At 43.5% G+C, this 19,551-nt stretch overlaps 7 protein-coding genes across 7 annotated transcripts; 5 read left to right on the top strand and 2 right to left on the bottom strand. All coding sequences in view use genetic code 12, as the record gives it.

Moving 5' to 3' along the window:
- Positions 1–101: 101 nt before the first annotated feature.
- Positions 102–1,257, bottom strand: LODBEIA_P23360 (uncharacterized protein; the record flags this gene model as incomplete). The annotated part of the gene is made up of 2 exons (XM_066972324.1): positions 102–1,135; positions 1,218–1,257. The coding sequence occupies 2 exons, from the start codon at positions 1,255–1,257 to the stop codon at positions 102–104; spliced, it is 1,074 nt and encodes a 357-aa protein (XP_066829274.1).
- A 719-nt stretch (positions 1,258–1,976) lies between these two features.
- On the top strand, positions 1,977–4,244 carry LODBEIA_P23370 (uncharacterized protein; the record flags this gene model as incomplete). The annotated part of the gene is made up of 1 exon (XM_066972325.1): positions 1,977–4,244. The coding sequence occupies one exon, from the start codon at positions 1,977–1,979 to the stop codon at positions 4,242–4,244; it is 2,268 nt and encodes a 755-aa protein (XP_066829275.1).
- An 820-nt stretch (positions 4,245–5,064) lies between these two features.
- On the top strand, positions 5,065–5,961 carry LODBEIA_P23380 (uncharacterized protein; the record flags this gene model as incomplete). The annotated part of the gene is made up of 1 exon (XM_066972326.1): positions 5,065–5,961. One exon carries the CDS (start codon positions 5,065–5,067, stop codon positions 5,959–5,961), a length of 897 nt encoding a protein of 298 aa, XP_066829276.1.
- A 177-nt stretch (positions 5,962–6,138) lies between these two features.
- Positions 6,139–7,326, bottom strand: LODBEIA_P23390 (uncharacterized protein; the record flags this gene model as incomplete). The annotated part of the gene is made up of 1 exon (XM_066972327.1): positions 6,139–7,326. One exon carries the CDS (start codon positions 7,324–7,326, stop codon positions 6,139–6,141), a length of 1,188 nt encoding a protein of 395 aa, XP_066829277.1.
- A 5,469-nt stretch (positions 7,327–12,795) lies between these two features.
- LODBEIA_P23400 (uncharacterized protein) lies at positions 12,796–16,908 on the top strand (the record flags this gene model as incomplete). Its single annotated transcript, XM_066972329.1, has 1 exon — positions 12,796–16,908. One exon carries the CDS (start codon positions 12,796–12,798, stop codon positions 16,906–16,908), a length of 4,113 nt encoding a protein of 1,370 aa, XP_066829278.1.
- Positions 16,909–17,474: 566 nt separating this feature from the next.
- LODBEIA_P23410 (uncharacterized protein) lies at positions 17,475–17,801 on the top strand (the record flags this gene model as incomplete). The annotated part of the gene is made up of 1 exon (XM_066972330.1): positions 17,475–17,801. The coding sequence occupies one exon, from the start codon at positions 17,475–17,477 to the stop codon at positions 17,799–17,801; it is 327 nt and encodes a 108-aa protein (XP_066829279.1).
- A 548-nt stretch (positions 17,802–18,349) lies between these two features.
- LODBEIA_P23420 (uncharacterized protein) lies at positions 18,350–19,537 on the top strand (the record flags this gene model as incomplete). Its single annotated transcript, XM_066972331.1, has 1 exon — positions 18,350–19,537. The coding sequence occupies one exon, from the start codon at positions 18,350–18,352 to the stop codon at positions 19,535–19,537; it is 1,188 nt and encodes a 395-aa protein (XP_066829280.1).
- Positions 19,538–19,551: the final 14 nt, after the last annotated feature.

Genomic DNA, 19,551 nt, shown 5'->3' on the forward strand with positions numbered 1-19,551 from the left:
TTGGATGGGTTAGATTTTATAGATTAAAATGGATATATATATATATATTCTGTATTACAATTTTTAATTTGGCCCGCTGTTTTATAGAGAAAAGAATAATTCTATTCAGCTTGCTCATCGATGGTATCCTCAACTTTAGTCTGCGCTGATGCATCATCCTCTTGCATTGCATCGGCATCAGCATCGGCATCGAAGGTTGAGTTGTTGAGTTTTTGTCGCTTGGCAGGCAGTTCCGACTCATCGTCATCTTCGTCATCCTCATCCACCACATCCACATGCTCGTGGTCCTGTTCATGTTCTTGCTCGTGATCCTCTTCTTGCTCGTGGTCCTGCTCTTGTTCTTGCTCGTGGTCCTGCTCTTGTTCTTGCTCGTGGTCCTGCTCCTGATCATGTTCCTGTTCTTGTTCTTGCTCCTGCTCCTGATCTTGTTCCTGCTCCTGATCTTGTTCTTGTTCCTGCTCGCGTTCAAGCTTCACTCGAGTCTCTTTATTCTTTTTCCGGTTATACTCAACCATTTCTTTTTGATACCGAACTCGGTCATCCTCGTACAGTTTATAATAAGGTTTTCTATCTTCTTCACTTAGATTTTTCCAAGCATCAGTCATGGTCTTGTTTAAATCTCTCGAACCTTCGGCATCTTCTTGCTTCAATCGTTCCTTTTCATGGTCACAAAATATCAAATACGCATTAGTTGGTCGCTTGGGCAAATCTGGATCTCTCGTCTTTGCAACTTTACCAGTTGAATGATGATGATGATGGTGGTGGCCATCACCACCAGCGCCGTGACCGCCGGCGCCGCTGCTACCCACACCGTTCGGTCCACCACTTGGTGGTTTGATTATGAGTTTCCTCGTGGACTTTTTACCTGATGAACTTCCATTCTTGGCATTTTTCACCAAGGTGTCATCCAAGATGTTTGGTGTTGGTGGGCCGGCCATTTCTTCAAAATTGGTTATACCATCGGGGATATTGCGTGCTCTATCCTCTAATCTTTCGAGTAGAATTGCATATTCAAGTCTCAATCGACGTATTGAAGCCTGCGTTCTGCTGAGGGCAATGGTGGCTATTTCATTACTCTCTTCAACTTCCAACACTCGTTTTTTCAACTCTTTGCATTTCTGTCTATATCGGTCCTCTGGAATAAAAAAAAAATTGCGTTAGTACGAGAAACTCAATTTGAGAAGGGGGGAAAAAAAAAAGGAGAAAACCAAACATACCTTCACTTTCCGGAATTATATCCTTAGGTGGCGCCTTCATTTATGATTAATTTTGGAGAATTTGGATGAAGCGTGTGTTTAAACGTCAAGTCCATCAAAAAGTTGAAATTGGTGCGTAGTGTGTGTTGATGTGGGCGTGTCGTGTCGTGCTCTTTAGTGTCGTCTGTAGTGTCGTGTCGTGTTCTGTAGTGTCGTGTCGTGTCTGTAGTGTCGTGTCGTGTCTGTAGTGTCGTGTCGCTAATGATTGTCGCACCTGCCACGCGACACTGCAACATCTCCCGTGTCAACCGGAACACGCTCCGTTTCCGGCTACTGCGTGTGCTGCAATAAAAATACGCCGCTGGTGCTGCTGGTAGCAATAGTGTTGGTTGGATTGCCTCCAAAGGCAACAAACTAAGCTGCCGTACAATCTACCACTACTTTAGACTCCCCCATATTCAAAAATACATACTAATGGTTGTATACGTGACATTTTGATAAAAAGAGAGAGCCCGCCATCCAGCCAAAGCCAGCTTTCCTTGACCTCTCAGATGGAGGAGCCAGAAAAAAAGATAGAACGGCTCCATTTTAGTTAACGAGATACAACTAGAGGTCTTTTTAAGTCCTCACAGCTTCCAAATTCTAGTGGAAATTTTGGAAAAACTTATTGTCAAAGTTCGGGAATAAACTCGCTGCCAACTTGCTGGTTTGTGGCTAGGACTTGTTCATTTTTGGCTGCATTTTTTTTTTTTGTTTGGTGGCCTTTTGAATTCGAAGCCCATGCCCACTCACGAACCATCGCTTTGGTATCGAGATAGAGGCAGCCTTCGACTAGGAGAAGTCAATAGATATGTGATTGAGTACAAGTACAGCCCGTGTGGCGGACAAGATGTATCCCAGATACATTTCAGAGTCAAGAATATCGAGAACTCTGGAGTGAGGACGGTGCACATGATTAGTGGGCCCTTCATCTTGTACTGTCATGTTGTACCGTGCAATTACAACCCGCGGCGCAAGTTTGAGCCTCAGGATCCTCAAGCCAATACCGAGGTTGTGTATGCAAACCAAATCAAGCCAAATCAAGCATTTAATGCAACTTTGGTGCTCAACAAGAACTCGCTATTGGAAACGAGGTCTGAAGATGGCCAACCTGTAGAAATTTACCAATGGCAAGTTGACCTTGTTTCGCAAATCGTCATTACTAAAAAGACCAAGGTGGACTATGACTTGATGATTGGCGAAGATGTCGAAATTATGAAAAAATTGGGGTGCAATGTGATTGAAAAGGCATTGACGAGTATAGTTAGCCTCGCGAGTGATCGGGAAGCTAAACAGGAAATGGAAATCGATCTGAAGTTCACCGATAACCATGTATTTAACCCTTTGTTGAGTGTCGTCAAGAGCAACGCCGATGATATCTGGACCAAGCCACCTGAAAAGCCACTCGAACCGGTTCATCTAATCATAATTACTCATGGCCTCTTTTCGAACCTTACCTCGGATATGCTATACATCAAGGATCAGCTAGAATCAAAAGTTACCGAAAATATCATGGTGCGCGGATTCCGGTATAATGCAGGCCGTACAGAGAAGGGCGTGCGGAAACTTGGCACCAACGTTGCCGAGTATATTGTCGATGTGATTGAAAATCTGCCGCACCGGTTCAGCAGGATTTCGTTTATTGCGCACTCTCTTGGTGGGTTAGTGCAACTCTATGCTATAAAGTACATTTTGGTCACTAAAGGGGTTGATTTTTTCGACAAGTTGAATATCGAGCCCGTTAATTTCATCAGCTTGGCAAGTCCATTCTTGGGGATCATCAACGAGATGAACCCTTTGATTGCGTGGGTTTTCGATCTTGGCGCATTGGGCAAAACGGGGCGCGATCTCACGATACTGAAACGACTACCGGCATGGAAAGATATCGAGAGGTTTGGTGAGCACAATGCGCGCGACTCGTTTAAACCCGTGTTGGAAACGTTGCCTGAAGATCCACTCCAGACGTTTTTGAGCAAATTCAAGCGCTTGACACTTTATGCCAACGCGATAAATGATGGGATTGTACCGCTCCGCACTGCGGCTTTGCTATATTTGGATTACGAGGCACTCGGCGACGTCAACGAGTTGATCAGAACCAATCGCGTCACGGAGCATCCAGAATTGGAGAATGACCATCACGATGTTGAGAGCGTGGAGAGTGGAAACACCGTGCTGGAAGTTCCTTCCGCGAATGACGGCCGTAATGAGCACGAAACGCTGCAGAATGACCGTGAGGGTGCAGGCGTCAAGGAAAGTCTTAGGAGTGCTCAAGTTGAACAAAAGAAGGGACTGCAGAAGCAGCGTGCGAAATACGGTGCTGGGAAACACCGGGATTTCCGGAACTTGAACTTGCCTACCAAAGCCAAACATTTCAAAAGACAAAAGAGGTATAAACATTTCAACATCAAGGGCTTACAAACTGAGGAATTGAATGCAGGTCGTAATGGTGATGGTGGTGCGAAAGCAGGAGCAGAAAAAGAAGCTGAGAGCCGAACCGAGCTGGAATCATGTGAGGACACAGCATCGTTAATCATACCGCCCAGAGCCTCGGCGATTGAGTCAGCAATCAATACCCTCATTTGTCCTCTCCCCTCGACAGAATTCATCTTGGACCCCGCACTGAGACATCCCGTGATTTTCCATGATAGATACTACCATCTTGACAAGGCCAAAGAAAACAAGATGGATGCAAACGACGACAAGCAGACCAGCTGGTTTGCAGACCGGTTCTTTAGGTTCCGGGGCAAATGGAAATTGCATAAACAAGTTTTGATTGCTAACAAGTACCACACAGAGAAGCTCACGTGGAGGAAAATATTGGTGAATTTGCCACCTGACGCCCATAACAATATTTCCGTTCGAAGAAGGTTTGCCAATGGATACGGCTGGGGTGTGATTAACCACATGTGTGAGAATTTATTCGAGTGCAAGCCAAAGGGTGCCGATGAAGTTATCAGTGAAACTCATGATGAGTTGGATGCCACTGAGGAGCTTCGAGCTAAGATTTAGCTACCTTGTTAGAATTGTAATGCTAGATTAAGAATTATAAAGTTTTGCATCTCTTTGGTTAGAAAAGTTGTTGTCAGAAAATTCATTACTGACAAGATAAACTTGATGTGACTCACTAAAGTCCCTCTTTTGTTCGTACTATCGTCAGATAGTACATTTGTCAAATTTAACAATACAGAGAAGATTAGCATTGTCCTTGCATAAAGATGACACGCTTTACAAAGAGATTTACCATTTTTTTTATAAATTGGAGATCAAGCAACCATATGCCCCAGTTTGAAGTTTAGAACCCCAAGTTGTGCAAGGTTTAAAAATGATATCGTGGTGGTCCATGTCGGCTTCGAACTCTGGTGATTTTGGAGACCTGGCTCAAATTTTTCATTCTCGTTCTTTTTTTTTCTGGCCCCGCGTGCACTACTTTTTCCTTTGGCTGTCATGTTACCCAATAACATCAAGCTGAATTTCAATTACCAGATCGTCTCAACTCTGCAATGCGTATGGCGGAGAAGCGAATTTCACCAGAGTTTCTTTTCAACCAATACTACCACACCCACATATCTTTTGCAATCCCAACAACCAAACCCGCTTTTCCAGCCCCTCTTTTGCAGGAACACATTATAGGCAATTGACCAGCCAAAAAGACGGTCAAAGAATCTGCCAATTGGAGAAGCTAGACAACAACAAAAATAAAAAAGAGAGAAGAAAAACATATAGACGAAATCCTCTCCTACCTACCTCCGGCCATTCTTTGCATAGTTTTCCTTTGCTCCCACTACACACGGTTCGTCCCATACACACAACAACAACAACAACAACAACGATGAGTTCATCGGCTATAATAAGAAGAAGCATCATTCGCAGGCGCTTGGCTTCGTCGTCGCCAGCACCAGCAACGCTATTGAAAACAAGCACACAATCGCTAGCCTGCTCACGCGCATTTTCATCGAGTTCCGTCAAGTGCATCGCTCAAGAAGAAGACGTTGTGGACTTGGGCAAGTTGCCGAGAAAAGAGGAGCCCTGGATCTATGCGCCCTTGATCAACCCCACCGAGAAATACAAGGAGCAAATTGAAGAATTGCACAAGTTTGGCACCTATATAATGGCGTGTATGCCCAAATTCATCCAGCAGTTTTCCGTTTGGAAGGACGAGTTGACGTTGTACGTTGCGCCAAGCGCCATACGTCCCGTGATGTCGTTTTTGAAGAACCACACCGCGGCGCAGTACAAGAGCTGCATGGACATCACTGGTGCTGACTACCCTTCGAGAAGCAATAGGTTTGACGTTGTATATAATTTGTTGTCGGTGAGACATAACTCGAGAATCAGGGTCAAGACCTACGCGAATGAAACGAGCGCTGTGCCTTCCGTCACCCCCATTTACCACGGGGCCAATTGGTACGAGAGGGAGACTTATGATATGTTTGGTGTGTTTTTCACGGGACATCCCGATTTGAGGAGAATCATGACCGATTACGGGTTCGAGGGCCATCCTTTGAGAAAAGATTTCCCAACTACTGGTTACACTGAGGTTAGATATGATGAGGAGAAAAAGAGGGTTGTGTATGAGCCATTGGAGTTGACTCAGGCTTGGAGAAATTTCACTGTTGGCTCGTCGGTTTGGGAACAAGTTGGCGATGGTAAGGATTTCACTCCTGAAAATTTCAAATTGCCTACTCCTGAACCTGAACCTGAAAAGGAAGATGACAAGAAGAAATAAAAGTAGCACAACAGCAGTAGCATGATCACCATCATCGTTGTTATTATAGAACAAAGACAAGTAGGTTTAAAGTAAAAATTGACGAAAACTTTCATCTTCTTCTTTTTGCTTTTATTTTTTTTTTTTTTTGCTTTTAGTTGATCTTTTTATTTATTTATTCATTTATTAACTATTCTATCAATGGTTCAGTAATGATGCAATTTGCTGGTTTATTCTATCCAACTCTTGGTTTCGAGTTTGCAAATACTCCTCTAATGATTTCGCTTGGTTTTCCAAATCATTAATATCGCTTTCTACTAATTTCAAATCACCATCACTGCCGGAACCTCCTTTTTGCTTGTCATATTGCTCTTGTTTGTATTTGAGTAGTTGCTCAAACTCATATTTAACCATTCGCTGCTCATCATCTAACTTCTTATCCGAGTCAGATCGGTTCTGAACTTTTTCCAATAAATTCTCCAAATCGGTCAATTCTCGCCTCAATCGAACTTCTTCCCAATCGGTACCTTGAGTAGCAGAGAAATCAGTTCCCTTTTCACTCGCAGCACCAGCACCAGCTCCTCCGCCTATTCCTATCCCCCCATTCTGGTATCCCAATTTGCTCAAGTGGCTTTCAGCAAATGCTCTCTTTGAAGCTTGCGTCAGTGTTGTTGGCTGGACTTTGGCCTGTGCGTCCAAATCGTAATTGGGAATCTCTTTCGAGAAAGTCGCTCTCAAAGTAGCCGGGACGCCTCGAGGTATTCTCTTGCCATTTTCCCTTTGATTCAAGATGTGTAAAAAGACAATCGTTTGGTCCTTATCTATCGTTTCAAACGATTTGGGGTTGACCAAGTTCCAGGCCGACGAGATTTCACTCGTGGGGACATTGTTCAAAGTGGAGTAAAGCGAATTCAACGAGTCAAATCTTATGCGGCCAAAACGGTCATTTTTAGATTGGTAGATTGTTTCATAGGTTGATTTATTCAGAGGCGAGATGTACCAGTCGAAATCGTCACTCAAGCCGTCTTCGTCGTCGTCATAGTCCATACCCAAGTTTCTCCCCAGATTCACCGCTTGATTAGCTTGGATCAACGCTGCCTTGGAAGATGGAACCAACCACGAGGGTAAACTCTCGGGAACCAGCGGGATGGATCCATTGACTATGTCGAATATCAATCGCATGGTAATGCAGAACTCTTCAAAGTCCAAGCTGCCATCTTGGTCTATATCACTCAATGTCCATATCGCTGAAAGCTGCTGCTGGGGCAATCTCGAGTTTTTCAACACGGGAGCAACTTTATCCCCGGAAAGCTTGTTGTTTTCTGGCTTCAAGCCCTGGAATATTTGCCAGTATTTCTTGATTTCTGATTCTTCCAAGCGTGGCATTCTGGTGGCGATAATGGCGTTGTTATAGTTGGTGGGCGTTGCAGTGGGATTTGGAGATTCGGTTTTGGCGATTACGGCAAGTTTTGGGCTCTCGGCTTTGGTGGTGGTTACATGATGCTGACCAAAAAAAGAACACCCTCAAACGCTCACTTTGTGGGAGTGTGTCGTGTCGTGAGAAAATGCACGTCAGACATTCTTTTCATGAATTCGCGACATTGAATATCTACGTCCCGCCATCCTGTTCCGGTCAGACCATGTCCCCTCCCATCTTTCGTAAACAATTGTAATACCAAATACTAATGAAGTTGCAATTCAAGCACTCTTGGTTCATATTTGCTCTATGGAGTTTACGCAAGGGAACAAGAGTGGTTTGTGCTAGTCGATAAGGTGTAGAAGAACTCCAACTCGCTATCTCGCGCCTACTTGTTCTGCACTTTTTCTCAATTTTTGAAAAACCAATCTAGCGGTAAGACTTTTAGGCTTGAATAATAGACACCAGCCTTGGTCAACCGGGGCACATTTGTCTGAAGAAGAATGGGTGCATCTTATTCGTACCCTTCATTTCTATTACCTTTTCTGTTTTTTTTTTTTTTTTCTTTTTTCGCAGCCAATTTGCAACAAAATGCGAAAACCGGCAACGCTCACACCGTACTGGCAGACAAAGAGAGACCACAGAGAGCAAAACTCCCCAACTGATGCTGAGAACTATTCAGGTAAAAAGTAAATGGACGAATGTAAGCTGACAAAAGGAGCTGCTTTCACCTACCCTATAAAAACGGGCATCATTTTGATCCCAAACCATGGCGAGGAAAACAATAAAATAAGGATGAAATGTAACTGTTACACGATAACTGAGCTCAGGGCCCATAAACTCATCCGCGAATTGAACACGCCCATAACGTCATGCAAAGTTTTTTGCACAATACACGAAAAGAACCCAAGGCAGCGGTGGCGGCGAAAGAGCAGTAGGAGAACGAGGAGTTGAAAGAGATTTTTTTTTCTTTTCCAGCGGTTGCAATCGTTGTTGCAAGAGACTTCACAATTCGTCATTCCGCTGTTTTATCTCCGCATTACGGGAGCCGCTCATCGCGGATGCAAAAATTAAAGTGAAACCAACAGGGATCGAAACGGTGGCATAACTTTACATCTGAGACATTAATTTTCTCTTTCTCTTTTTTCTTTTTTTTGTTTTAGCTTACTTTCATGTGAGGCGAATGAGGTCAAGAACTATTTAGTCGGGCGGGGGCACAGGGGAAGAAGGGGGTGAGAAGTGAGAAGGGAAACTGTAGACGCTAGGTGACCCGCTGACAATCCAGCGAATGCTGTCTCAGATTATTTAGCCGCACAATCGAAGTGGCTCAAAACTTCCCTTTGTTTTTTTTTTTCATCTATCGAGGAAGGAGAGATTGGAAGTGGTGGTGGTGGTGGTGGTGGCGGAGGATTGATATTGTTCCGTGAGTGTTGTTCTTGCACACCCTATTGGGTTCAATTTGTTTGCAATTTGTACACGACCTGCACTATCAGATGTGCACTTGCTTATATCTGCGAAGCCTGCATTATCGAATGATTGAAAAGAAGGAAGAATGGATGATGCCCTCGTTGTGAGGCTATAGGGATGTGATATTTTGATGTAGAACGCACTAGTGTGGTGGCTGGGTGGTTGTTTTACGTCAAAGGTATGCAAATTGTACGGAGGTGGGTGTTTTTCGGGTACGTGAGATTTAAGCCGGCTAAGATGATCGGCACACAACGACACACACATACACACGCAGAGATTCGAAAAAAGCTACAAAGTCCAACGGTTGGTGTGAGACTGTTTTTTTGGCGTTTTTCAAAATTGAGACGGCTACGAAGATTGAACCCGAGTTACCGGCTGGAGTGTTTGTTATGGAAGTTGACAGAATCGTCCGTGTTTGGCATCCAAGTGTGTACCAGCATTACCTACCGGTTTTATCTTTCTTTCCGCAAACTTTGCAGGCACAAAACTTGTGTTGATTCCATGTCATCACAAGAAAAAGCCCTGCGCGACCATTTGCCTTTGGAAATTGGAGACTGTTTGTATAGCTTTTCCAACATCCATGAAGACGTTGCAGTCTTTACCTCGACAAAAGACTCCAGTGCTTTCCCGAAGATTCTACTCGATTCTATGTCCTTCTCACTGGTAAAAACAACAAATGACCAAACTCGTTCTACATCTAGATTGTTTCTAACAGAATGAGAGAGGGGAAATGAATGGAAGTTCGAAGAGTTTGAAAAGTTTGAAAAAAAAAAAGTGTGAGAAAAGTCTAAAGCTTTCTGCAGCGTTCCCTGTTCTTCTTCTTGTTCATCTTGTTCTTTTGCTCCAATCCTTCCACAAAACTCAGGTGCAGATGTTTGTTATTGGCTGACCCCTCCCCTCCTCCTCCTCCTCTTCCTCCTCCTTGCTAGACTTGGAAACCGATTGGGGTGTGCAGATGAACGTATGAACTTGATTCTTACGCAGAAAGTCCTTGCATCGAAATGAAACAGGGGCCAAGGACGATGTCTCAGATTGATTTCACTTCAATCGCGGTTTCACCTTTTTTGCTTTCTTGTTTTTGTTCTTTTTTTTTTTTTTTAATTTTGCAAGTGCCATGTGGACGACACAGGAGATAGCATGTGTCAACGTAAAAAAAAAAAAAAAAAACCAGATTCGACACCTACTTGGAAAGAAAAAAAGGGGTTTTATTTTCTCGGTAAGGGTAATCTCCGCTTCTTTGCACATTAATAATTTATTTCCATCTGCTGACGATTGCAGTTTACCGGCTCTGTCAAACTGTTGTAGAGGAGAACTAAATCACAGCTCGTCTTCTAGCTATCAAAGGCCAAAAGATAAAAGCCACTTCACACATCCTCCTCTCTTTCTCGGATCTGGCTTCGGAAGGCATTCTGGCAAATTGGAGAGAACTCAAAAAAAAAAGAAAACGGGGTTAGATACTTTATTACGATTCATTAAATTTTTTTTTCTCTAAATTGGAAAACTTGTGGCTGGGTCGTTGAGGCTAGGGGATACTAAGAGCTCTAAAATTTAGTTCCGAGATCCGAAGCGAGAAACCAAAACAGGGGCTGAGAATAGGTTAAACCGGAAGGTATGTTGAGCCTGCAGCACAGAAAGGTCCTTTTCATGAGAAAACAAACCTAGAGCTTGGGAAAGGTGTAAAACTTTCACCGAGGGAGCCAGTAAAAGCGAAAGGGTGTCTCACTTGATTAATCTACTGGCTCCCTCGGTGAAAAAAAAAAAAATCTAGCGCCGCTTCCATGAATGTGTTTGGGAAAGAAAAAGCGATACGATAGATATTTTTTTTCTTTTTTTGTGCAAGTGCAGCACGGCTGCAAAAAATACAAACTGCTTCTGCTTAGGGGGGTCAAAGATTCAAATATAGGTTTCACATTTCCCCAAACCAGTGCATTTGAAGAGCAAACTTTTTGCGTTCACCCCCTCCAAGTGTTGTGAGCTCCCTCTTCTAATGAACTTGTTGTTAATAGCAGGTTTGTCTAGAGAAAGTGGGCCATTTTTTGTAGGGGGAGCAGATCCGACCGTGGCACATATATAACGGATAATCTTTTGGCTTATGCAGTAAGTGTCTTACAAACGGCCATTTGCCTCCTGGGTACAATCGAGAACAAAAAGAATAACTTTATTTATTGATGAAAGAACCGCGTGTCTCACCTGTAGTTTTGCTTAACACGGCAGAACATTGGCATGGACAAGCTGAGAACAAACAAAAGCCCAATCAAAATCCCTAAAAAATCCAAATTGGATGGTTCTATTTCGACGACCATGAAAACTGTGCAATGAAGCTATGACTATAAAATAAGTGAGACATGGGGTGTAGAAAAAAAACCCACTTGTTGAGAGGAGATTGACAAGAACAAGGCCCGATAGAAAGTTAAAAATGTCTCACTCCTGTATATTGCCTGTGGTGAATTGCATTCGAAACCTCGTAGGCTGCTTGTTCAAATAGTTCGACTTTCAGTATAAATAAGAGATGAATTCGCACGAAGTCCCACTCTCTCCAGAAGCCTGTCTTTATTTTTCCCCCTCTGTTGCAAGGTTTTTGGAATTTCTCAATCAAGATCAAACTCCACAGTACAGAGAAAGACATCCACATCAAATACAAAGATCAAACATTTTTCAAGTCCCCATTTCAAATTAGTATGTTTTTTTTTTTCTCAGTTAACCCATAGCCAAGTTTTGTTCGTCTCCTCACTTCTTTGCAAATCCAAGGCAGCCACCACGTTCTTCATCCCACGCTTCGAAGTCAAGCAACACGAGATGATTAATTGTCTTTGAAGCAAATGACTTTCGACTCCCACTCCCCTTCATTTCCGACGAAATTTTATGAGCCTCATAACCTTCACCCCAGTTTGGATCCAAACATCAATACTGTTGGAAAAAACTTTCAATTCGCCCAGACACGACCATACTCGTCACCAGATTTAGTCAGATTGCACTACCCCTCCTGAAAGTTTACAAAGAAGGAAATCTCGCTCCCTGACTCGCTCCCCCCCCTCTCGCAAGTTCCAGAAGACACCTACTTTCTTCTTAACGAATGAGAGACCAGTACAAGCAACAGCAACCATCTTTTGACAAGTCAAGCCAAAGCGTCTCTACGAACAAAATACCCGGCTGCAGTTCCATCACCCACTTTTCAGCAAAAACACAGCAACGTCATTGAATAATTTCGGGCAAATTAAGTGGTCACTAAAATTTTCTTGTTTATCTTTAAGCTTTTTTTCTTTTTTTTCCTACACACGAAACGCCCATCGCTTGAGACAATGTTTCAAACTCGCCACTGCCACCATTACCATCACCAATAGAGTTTTCATATTTCAAGTCATTGCTATTCAACAGATCACAACTCAGCGGGAGGGGGTGGGAGGAAGAAGAAACGTAACGCCATCAATCCCGCTTTCAAGCTGCGTATGTGTATTTGGATCGGTTCAAAAGCTATAACCATAAAAAAAACCAAAAAAAAAAAAGTACAAGAAATTACAAAGAAAAGTTCAAGTTCAAACACGTCTAGAGATCTGATATCTGACTACAACAGGGGCGTTTTTCAAAAAAACACAGGGTGTCTGTGCATGTATCTACAGTTTAATTGTGAAACCACTAGTTGTTTGTGTGCCTTACAGAAACTGACATTAGTTTTTACATCTTTCAGGGGGCGGTTATAATACTGGCAATATCTATTTTTATTATATATAAACAAGGGGGAAGGGAAAGTAAAGGTACAGAGACTGGAACTTGCAAAGAAAGATTGAGAGTCAACTGGGCCAAATCTCAAGTTGAAACAAGTACTAACGTTGATTTATTCTAGATTTACAAGCGGAAGCAAAAAACACAGAGAGACGACACTTTGCCATTGCATCAAGAAGTGTCTAAACTATAGAATCAAATTTTTTTTTCTTTGCGCCAAAACACCAATTCAAAGAAGTTAGCCTAAGAAAATGTCAGATATCTTACCAATTTCCTGCGTCTCCTGCCGGAGAAGAAAGATCAAATGTAACAAGAAGAAACCCTGTGACCAATGTATAAAGAGGCAGTTGGTATGTGATTTCCCTGCCACTTTTAGAAATATAAAAATCACTGAGGATGATTTCATCGATGATAATAGCCAAGAACGCGATGCTGCTGCTGCTGCTGTCAACATTCAGCCACCAGAACATCAACAGCTATACATTGAAGCACCAGCTTCAACACATCCTCTGCATCAACAATATCAGCATGCTCTCCAACATCAACATCAACATCAACAACAAATGCAGCATCAACAACAGCTTCAAAATAACCAATATCCACTACAACAACAACAACAGAACCAGCTATATCAACAACATCTACACAATCAGCAGTTGCAAGAGAATCTAAAGCACCAAGCCGCAGTCAGTGCCGCTGCTGAAAGCCAATTGCAAAATAGGAGGCTACCGCCATTGCCATTGCAAGGAACACTGTCGGCAAGCTCTAGTGAAAGTACTAGCTCTACCTCAGTGCTATCGACGCGTACAGACAAGACCTCCACATCCACTGCAGCGGGATCTGACTCAAGCAGCACGAAAGTTGGAGACAGCACAGTGTCGCCGGACTCAAAGCTGGATTCGAGTTCCAATGCCGTTTCCAATTCTTCAGAAGGGTGCTCAGACTCGTCTTTAGGCACACCAAACCTGGGCATGTTGCCCATAAGTCATCCCATCTCTTCGTTTGCCCCAGCTACTGTTGGAAACCAGAGCCAAGACAATTTTGAAATATTGAAGGAGAATTTTGACATGATGAGAGCTGCAAACTCACAGTTGTTGGATCAGAATAGAGAATTGACTCAAAGGCTAGAAGAGATTATGCAAAAGATTACAGTTTCAGATAACGACAGCAACAATCAATCAATGAAGTCGCAATCTGTTTCTTCAAACCCGGGAAGCAACTCTAGCGGAAGCAACAAGCGTGAACGGACTTCGGATTCCTCGTCGGAGGATTTGCCATACAAGAAGGAAAAAGTTGGATTCTTTGGCCATTCAAAGGCAAGTTTTCCCAATGACTCAGCGAGTGCTAATCAAGGAATGTACTCTACAAACGTGCCCAATGGAGACGCCCAGCCAAAGGAATCGTCGAGCACATCGTCGGGCGGAAGCAGTGGCGACGAAGTTGGACAGCAAATCTCTTCCGAAGCCCAGCCATTGGCTCGCGAGCAAAAGAATGCTCAGCAGCAAAGGAAATTGCACAAGTTGAAGCAACGCAATAGGTCATTGTCTCATGGGGACCACAATGCCAATGACTGGGAGAAGGAAATCGATACATACCATACTCAAGAGTCAATCAAGTCGAATAGAATGGCTGAGAGGAGCAGCAAGAAAAAGAGACTCCCCATTTTGCCATCCTACTTGTTGAAATACGAAGACCCCGATATCAGCACCGATTCAGATACAATTCAAGATGTATTAAAACTCAATTTTGAAGTCATTGTGACTTTAGTTCAAAACTTTTTTGATAGAAACCCATACTATCGAACGTTTATTTCTGCAAATCAGGTGTTTGGATTTTTGAAGAATTATGAGCTCATAAGCGATCGAGATTGGGATAATGATGATGATTTGCTTTTGTTATACATGATTTTGAGTTTGTCCATTCAGAGGCTCAGTCCCAAGGACTTTGTTGATTTGAACTTGTTACCTGCCGGATCAATCAACACCTGCACAAAGTACAGGAAGTTCCTCACTCGTAATGTCTTGCACAAGAATTTTGAAAGGTTGAGGAATGGATTGATCAATGAGTCCTTGATGTCGATTCAAGCTTACATCTTGTGCACCGAGTGGTTTTTTTTGGAACAAAAATACGAACAGTGTTGGACAATGATGTTCCATGCTTGCTCTATTTCATATTCCATTGGTTTGCACATTATGGGTAACTACAAGTTGCTGGATGCAAGGACAAGCAAGCAGCAATTCAACTTGATCAGTGCCACGGCCGAAGATTCAGATGTGAGCGATAAGAAGGAGACCATGTCAGGGTCCGAGGAAGATGACAAGACGCGAGACGAAGAGCTGGACATCACCAGATCCAAGTTGTGGTTTGCCCTCAAGTATTATGTCTCGGTTGTTTGCTCTATTTTTGGAAGGCCAAACCCAGTTTCTGTTCAAGTTGGTATCAATGGTTCAAACAGTAGCCTTGGTTCTGAGATTCCAGATAAGCTGGCTCACATTTTGTTGAAAGTAGGTGTTAGTGAGTCGTTGCGATTATCCAACTTGATGTTGATTGAAAACTTTATGATTGATTTCACCCTTCCCGACTTGCTCAATTTGTCCAAAAAATTTGACAAGGAGATCAAATTCCTCGAGGTCGCCTATGAAGATGAAACCTTGGGTGCCAATAGCGGAGACGAAGAAGATGTGTCCAGTAATGAAGTTGACTATTTGACTCGCGACGAATATACTGGTCAGCCGGCTAGGATCTCGAGTTTGGAGTTGTTATCCGATATTATCGTTGTCTACATCAACAATGCCAAACTTTACGAACCTTTTATCAGCAAGTTGGAGAATGTCGAAGGCTATGATCAAGTTCTTAAGAACCAAGTCAACTCGGTGTCAAAGTTTTTGGTGCTTTTGAATGTGTTTGTGGAAAAGTTTTTAAAGCATTACGTTAGTGAGAACTTAAGGGACGTTGCAACCAGTGGTAGCGGCAACAACGTCGCTCCATCGAGCGAAGATGATAGCAGATCAAGCAGCAGCAGCAGCGGTCATAGTGGTGGGGTTGGTGGTCAGCAGGCATTAAACTATGGTCCTGTCAAGTTTGGCAAGTTGTTCAAGACGTATTTCCCATTTGTCAACTCCTTCATTTGTCAAGGAATCATTGTTGTGTTTACTTTGTTGCATTACAAGTCCAAGGAATTCGTTGCCAACGACAAAAACTCAATAATCAATAATGAGTTTTTGGGTTTGATTGAAGAAAACTTGAACTCATTGTTGAACTTTGAGCTGCGGTTATCTACAAAGTACATCACCACTTCAAGGATGTGGTCGTCTAACATGGTGTATTTGATCAATCGCGTGTTGAACCTTATCAAGTTGTTGTATGAAAAGCAAGAAGATGATTCACTAGGCGAGGAACTCAAGGCCCGCAAGGATGACAAGTCGTCGTCGTCAACATCCAAGTCGAACGACTCTTCACCAGATAACGTTCAGATGAACTTGCCCATTACCACCGCTAGAGGTAATCTATCCTATTTACTCAACACCAATCCGTTTGGCGATCCATCGCAGTTTGAATACCTCAATGGTTTCCATTTGAATGATCCGTTTTGGCTAACCGTTCCCGATAACTTGCCTTATTATTTGGGTTCGCCACCACCAGCCGATGACATCAGCAGGCAACAAAATCGCTCGATAGCAGGCTTCAAGTATAATCCAAATCCTCAGTTGAAGCTGGATTCAAGCATTGCGACAAGCTCTTCGGGAGGTAGCAGTGCAAGTGCCAATGATGCAGCAGCGGCGGCAGCGTCTGTTGCTAACAATGCTGCTGGCCAAGGTCCAATGTTGTCGCAACAGCAGCCAGATATGTTTGAATTGGGCACGCAGTACTCCAATTGGAACGATCCTTCGATGAGGCAGCAAACTCCAACAACTTCAAACACTCCGAATCTTGGAGTCTCGCCTTCATTGAGCAACACGCGCAAGAGTGGAGGAACTTTGTCGAGTGGATTACCTCCTCCAATTATACAACAGCCACCTCCTCCACTTAGCACTCGTCATAGTCATAGCCATAGTCATGGTCACGGCCACAGTCATGGTCATGCTCATGGACACGGCCACAGCCATCATCGTCACCAGCAACCACAACCGCAACAACCATTGCCTTCGTTGCCTTCGCTTCTGGCGACCCAGGCAGCACAACAACCTCCGCCGCCACAATTGACAAGCTTCATGGGAGGCGGGTACATGTTCCCACAACAAATTGGATATAGCCCAAGTCAATATCAAAGCACAATTGACGAACAACAACAGCCACCACCATCACAACAACCTTACAGCTTTAGCAAACCGCCCACCTCTAGCGGCAACAAAATGGAGGAATGAAGTTTTTGCGATGATATCTGAGTTTACCGACTCGAGTGATTAGCAATCGGAGGAAAGGGAGAGGGAAGGGTGACAAGGGCTAGTATTCTTTTCAGCATTTTTTTTTTTTTTCAAAACAATTTGGGGTATTATTTATTATTGGTTTTTAAAGATATATATTTATAGAGTGATGTTTGTAATGACTTTTGAAAAAAATAGACAGGTTTTCCTTTTTTTTTCTTGAATGAATAGAAACCAAGCTGGTACCAACTAGGAGGTCTTCATATGTTTGAAGACTGGGAACTGTTACAATCTCTTCTCGCGTGATAGGTCCGATTTCCTTCGGTGGTGGTGATGGTTAGTATATCGGTAATAAATGGCAATAAAAATTGTATGAGATACTTCCCCCCATTGTTTCCTGGGAGAAAAGGAACCAAAAAAAAAATTAAAAATAAAGAAATCAAAAAGTTGAAGATTCCGCTAAGACGGCAGAAAACCCATCCTCTTCAACCATTCATAGACCACACCAACCAACATATTCACTTTTTTTCTATAATACGGTACCACACGGAGAACTAACATACATCATGTCGTCAACACAATCAACATTCAAGAAGGCCTTGCGATACATGTGCACCACGCACTTCTGGGGCCCCGTTTCCAACTTTGGTATCCCCGTTGCAGCGGTGATGGACTTGAACAAGGACCCCGAGTTGATCTCGGGGCCCATGACGGGGTCGCTTATACTTTACTCGCTTGTGTTTATGCGTTATTCCTTGGCTGTTACCCCCAAGAACTATTTATTGTTTGGGTGCCATTTCGTTAACGAGGTGGCTCAATTGGGCCAGGGTTATAGATGGTTGAGATATCATTATGATGGCAAGGAGCAGAAGGCGGTTGAGGCTGCAAAGTGATTGGGTCTGGGTGTGCCTGCGTTAGGGATCTATGGAGACAGAGGGATCTATGGAGACAGAGGGATGATGACATAGAAAGACTTTTTTTTTTTTCATTTTTTGATGGATTGTGGATCTAGATGTATATTAGTAACTGACTATCCAGATTGTATTCTTGAGCTTGAGCTTGGGCATTTCTGCCATTTTTTGGCAGGTGGAAACTGGAATATTTGAAATTCTTTCTCGAGAGATTGCGTTGATTTCCGACCCTCGAATTTCATTAAAGAAACAGTTGCGAAACATCAATGGCGAGAGGGTCGGATCAAGCGTTGAAGACAGGCATTTACCGAGTCATAGTCTGTAAGATATCTCAATCTTCAATCATCCATTTCCCGTGAAATTTACCAATGTGTCAATAGGGCATGCTATTCTCAACTAAGCAAACACTGGAAGGCGCGCGAAATCACGGCCTACCCACCAACTATCACTAATCCACCACCTACCACCACTTTTCCACCCTTCATGAATCAACTTGCCAACAAAACACCTCCCGCAACCCCAACAATCAAATGCACATATTCATCTTCCTTCATCTACTCCTACTCCAAATCCTCCCGATCCAATCGTATACAACCTCGAAGGTAATCCATGCAACAGATGCCACATTCCCCACCATAATCCGCGAGCCAGGCAAATTCACCTTTGTAGATTTCTACGCGGACTGGTGCCGACACTGCAAGAAATTGCATCCGATCGTCGATGAACTCGCCGAGTTATTTGCTGATCACCCCGAGATCCAAGTAGTCAAGATCAACGGCGACGTGGAGGGAAAGAAGATGAGTCGCAAGTATGTTGAGATTGGATACCCTACGCTTTTATTGTTTGATAATGATGCTGGCACCAAAGTGGAGTTCAATGGCGCGCGGGACTTGATGGGCTTTGCTAATTTCATCCAGCAGTTGAGTGGCGTGAGATTGAGTCAAGGTGCAGGTGCAACCGGGGCTAACACTAACACTGACGCTGACGCTGTTGATGCTGTTGGTGGTGGTGTTGAGGGACTGGGGGAAGATGCAGCAGTTGTGGAATTGACCCCCGGGACCTTCGATGATGTAGTCAAGGCTGCGCCATACGCGGTGGTTTCAATTGGTGCTACGTGGTGTCCGCACTGCGAAGAGTTCAAATCGAGTCTTGACGAGTTGGCCGCGGTGACTTTTGCTCGCGACTCGCTGCGCGTGGTGTTTGCCCGGTACGTGGCTGATTTGCACCAAGATGGAAACAGATATATTCTCGACAAGTTTCAAATTAAGGCGTATCCGGCATTATTCTTTTTCAAGCAAGGTGACGTGGCTAATCCTACCGAGTTTACTGGAAACAAGAAGAAATACGACCAAGTTGTCAATGCCATCAACATGTACTGCGGTTTACAGAGAGACGCTAGTGGGGATTTGAAGGATGGCGCAGGGGTGATCCCCGAAGTCAGTCAGTTGTTTGTACCTGGCATGGACGCAAGACAAGTGTTGATGAGCTTGGAAAACCTCGAAGGAGAGGAAATGCGGTTCTACAAATCCATATTGGAAAGTTTAGTCACTGGTGGTGGTGGCAAGTATGTTGAGATTGAGCTGCATCGGATCCGCCATGTCTTGGATCACGATTTGGATAAATTGCAAGGGGTCCACATCGACTCGCTTAAAAAGAGACGGAACATCTTGCAACTGTTGAATTTTTACTTGAAGAAGCATTCGAAATTAGATATATAGATAGATAGAAAAAA

Source organism: Lodderomyces beijingensis, assembly GCF_963989305.1.
Source record: "Lodderomyces beijingensis strain CBS 14171 genome assembly, chromosome: 3".
Classification (NCBI taxonomy): Eukaryota; Fungi; Ascomycota; class Pichiomycetes; order Serinales; family Debaryomycetaceae; genus Lodderomyces; species Lodderomyces beijingensis.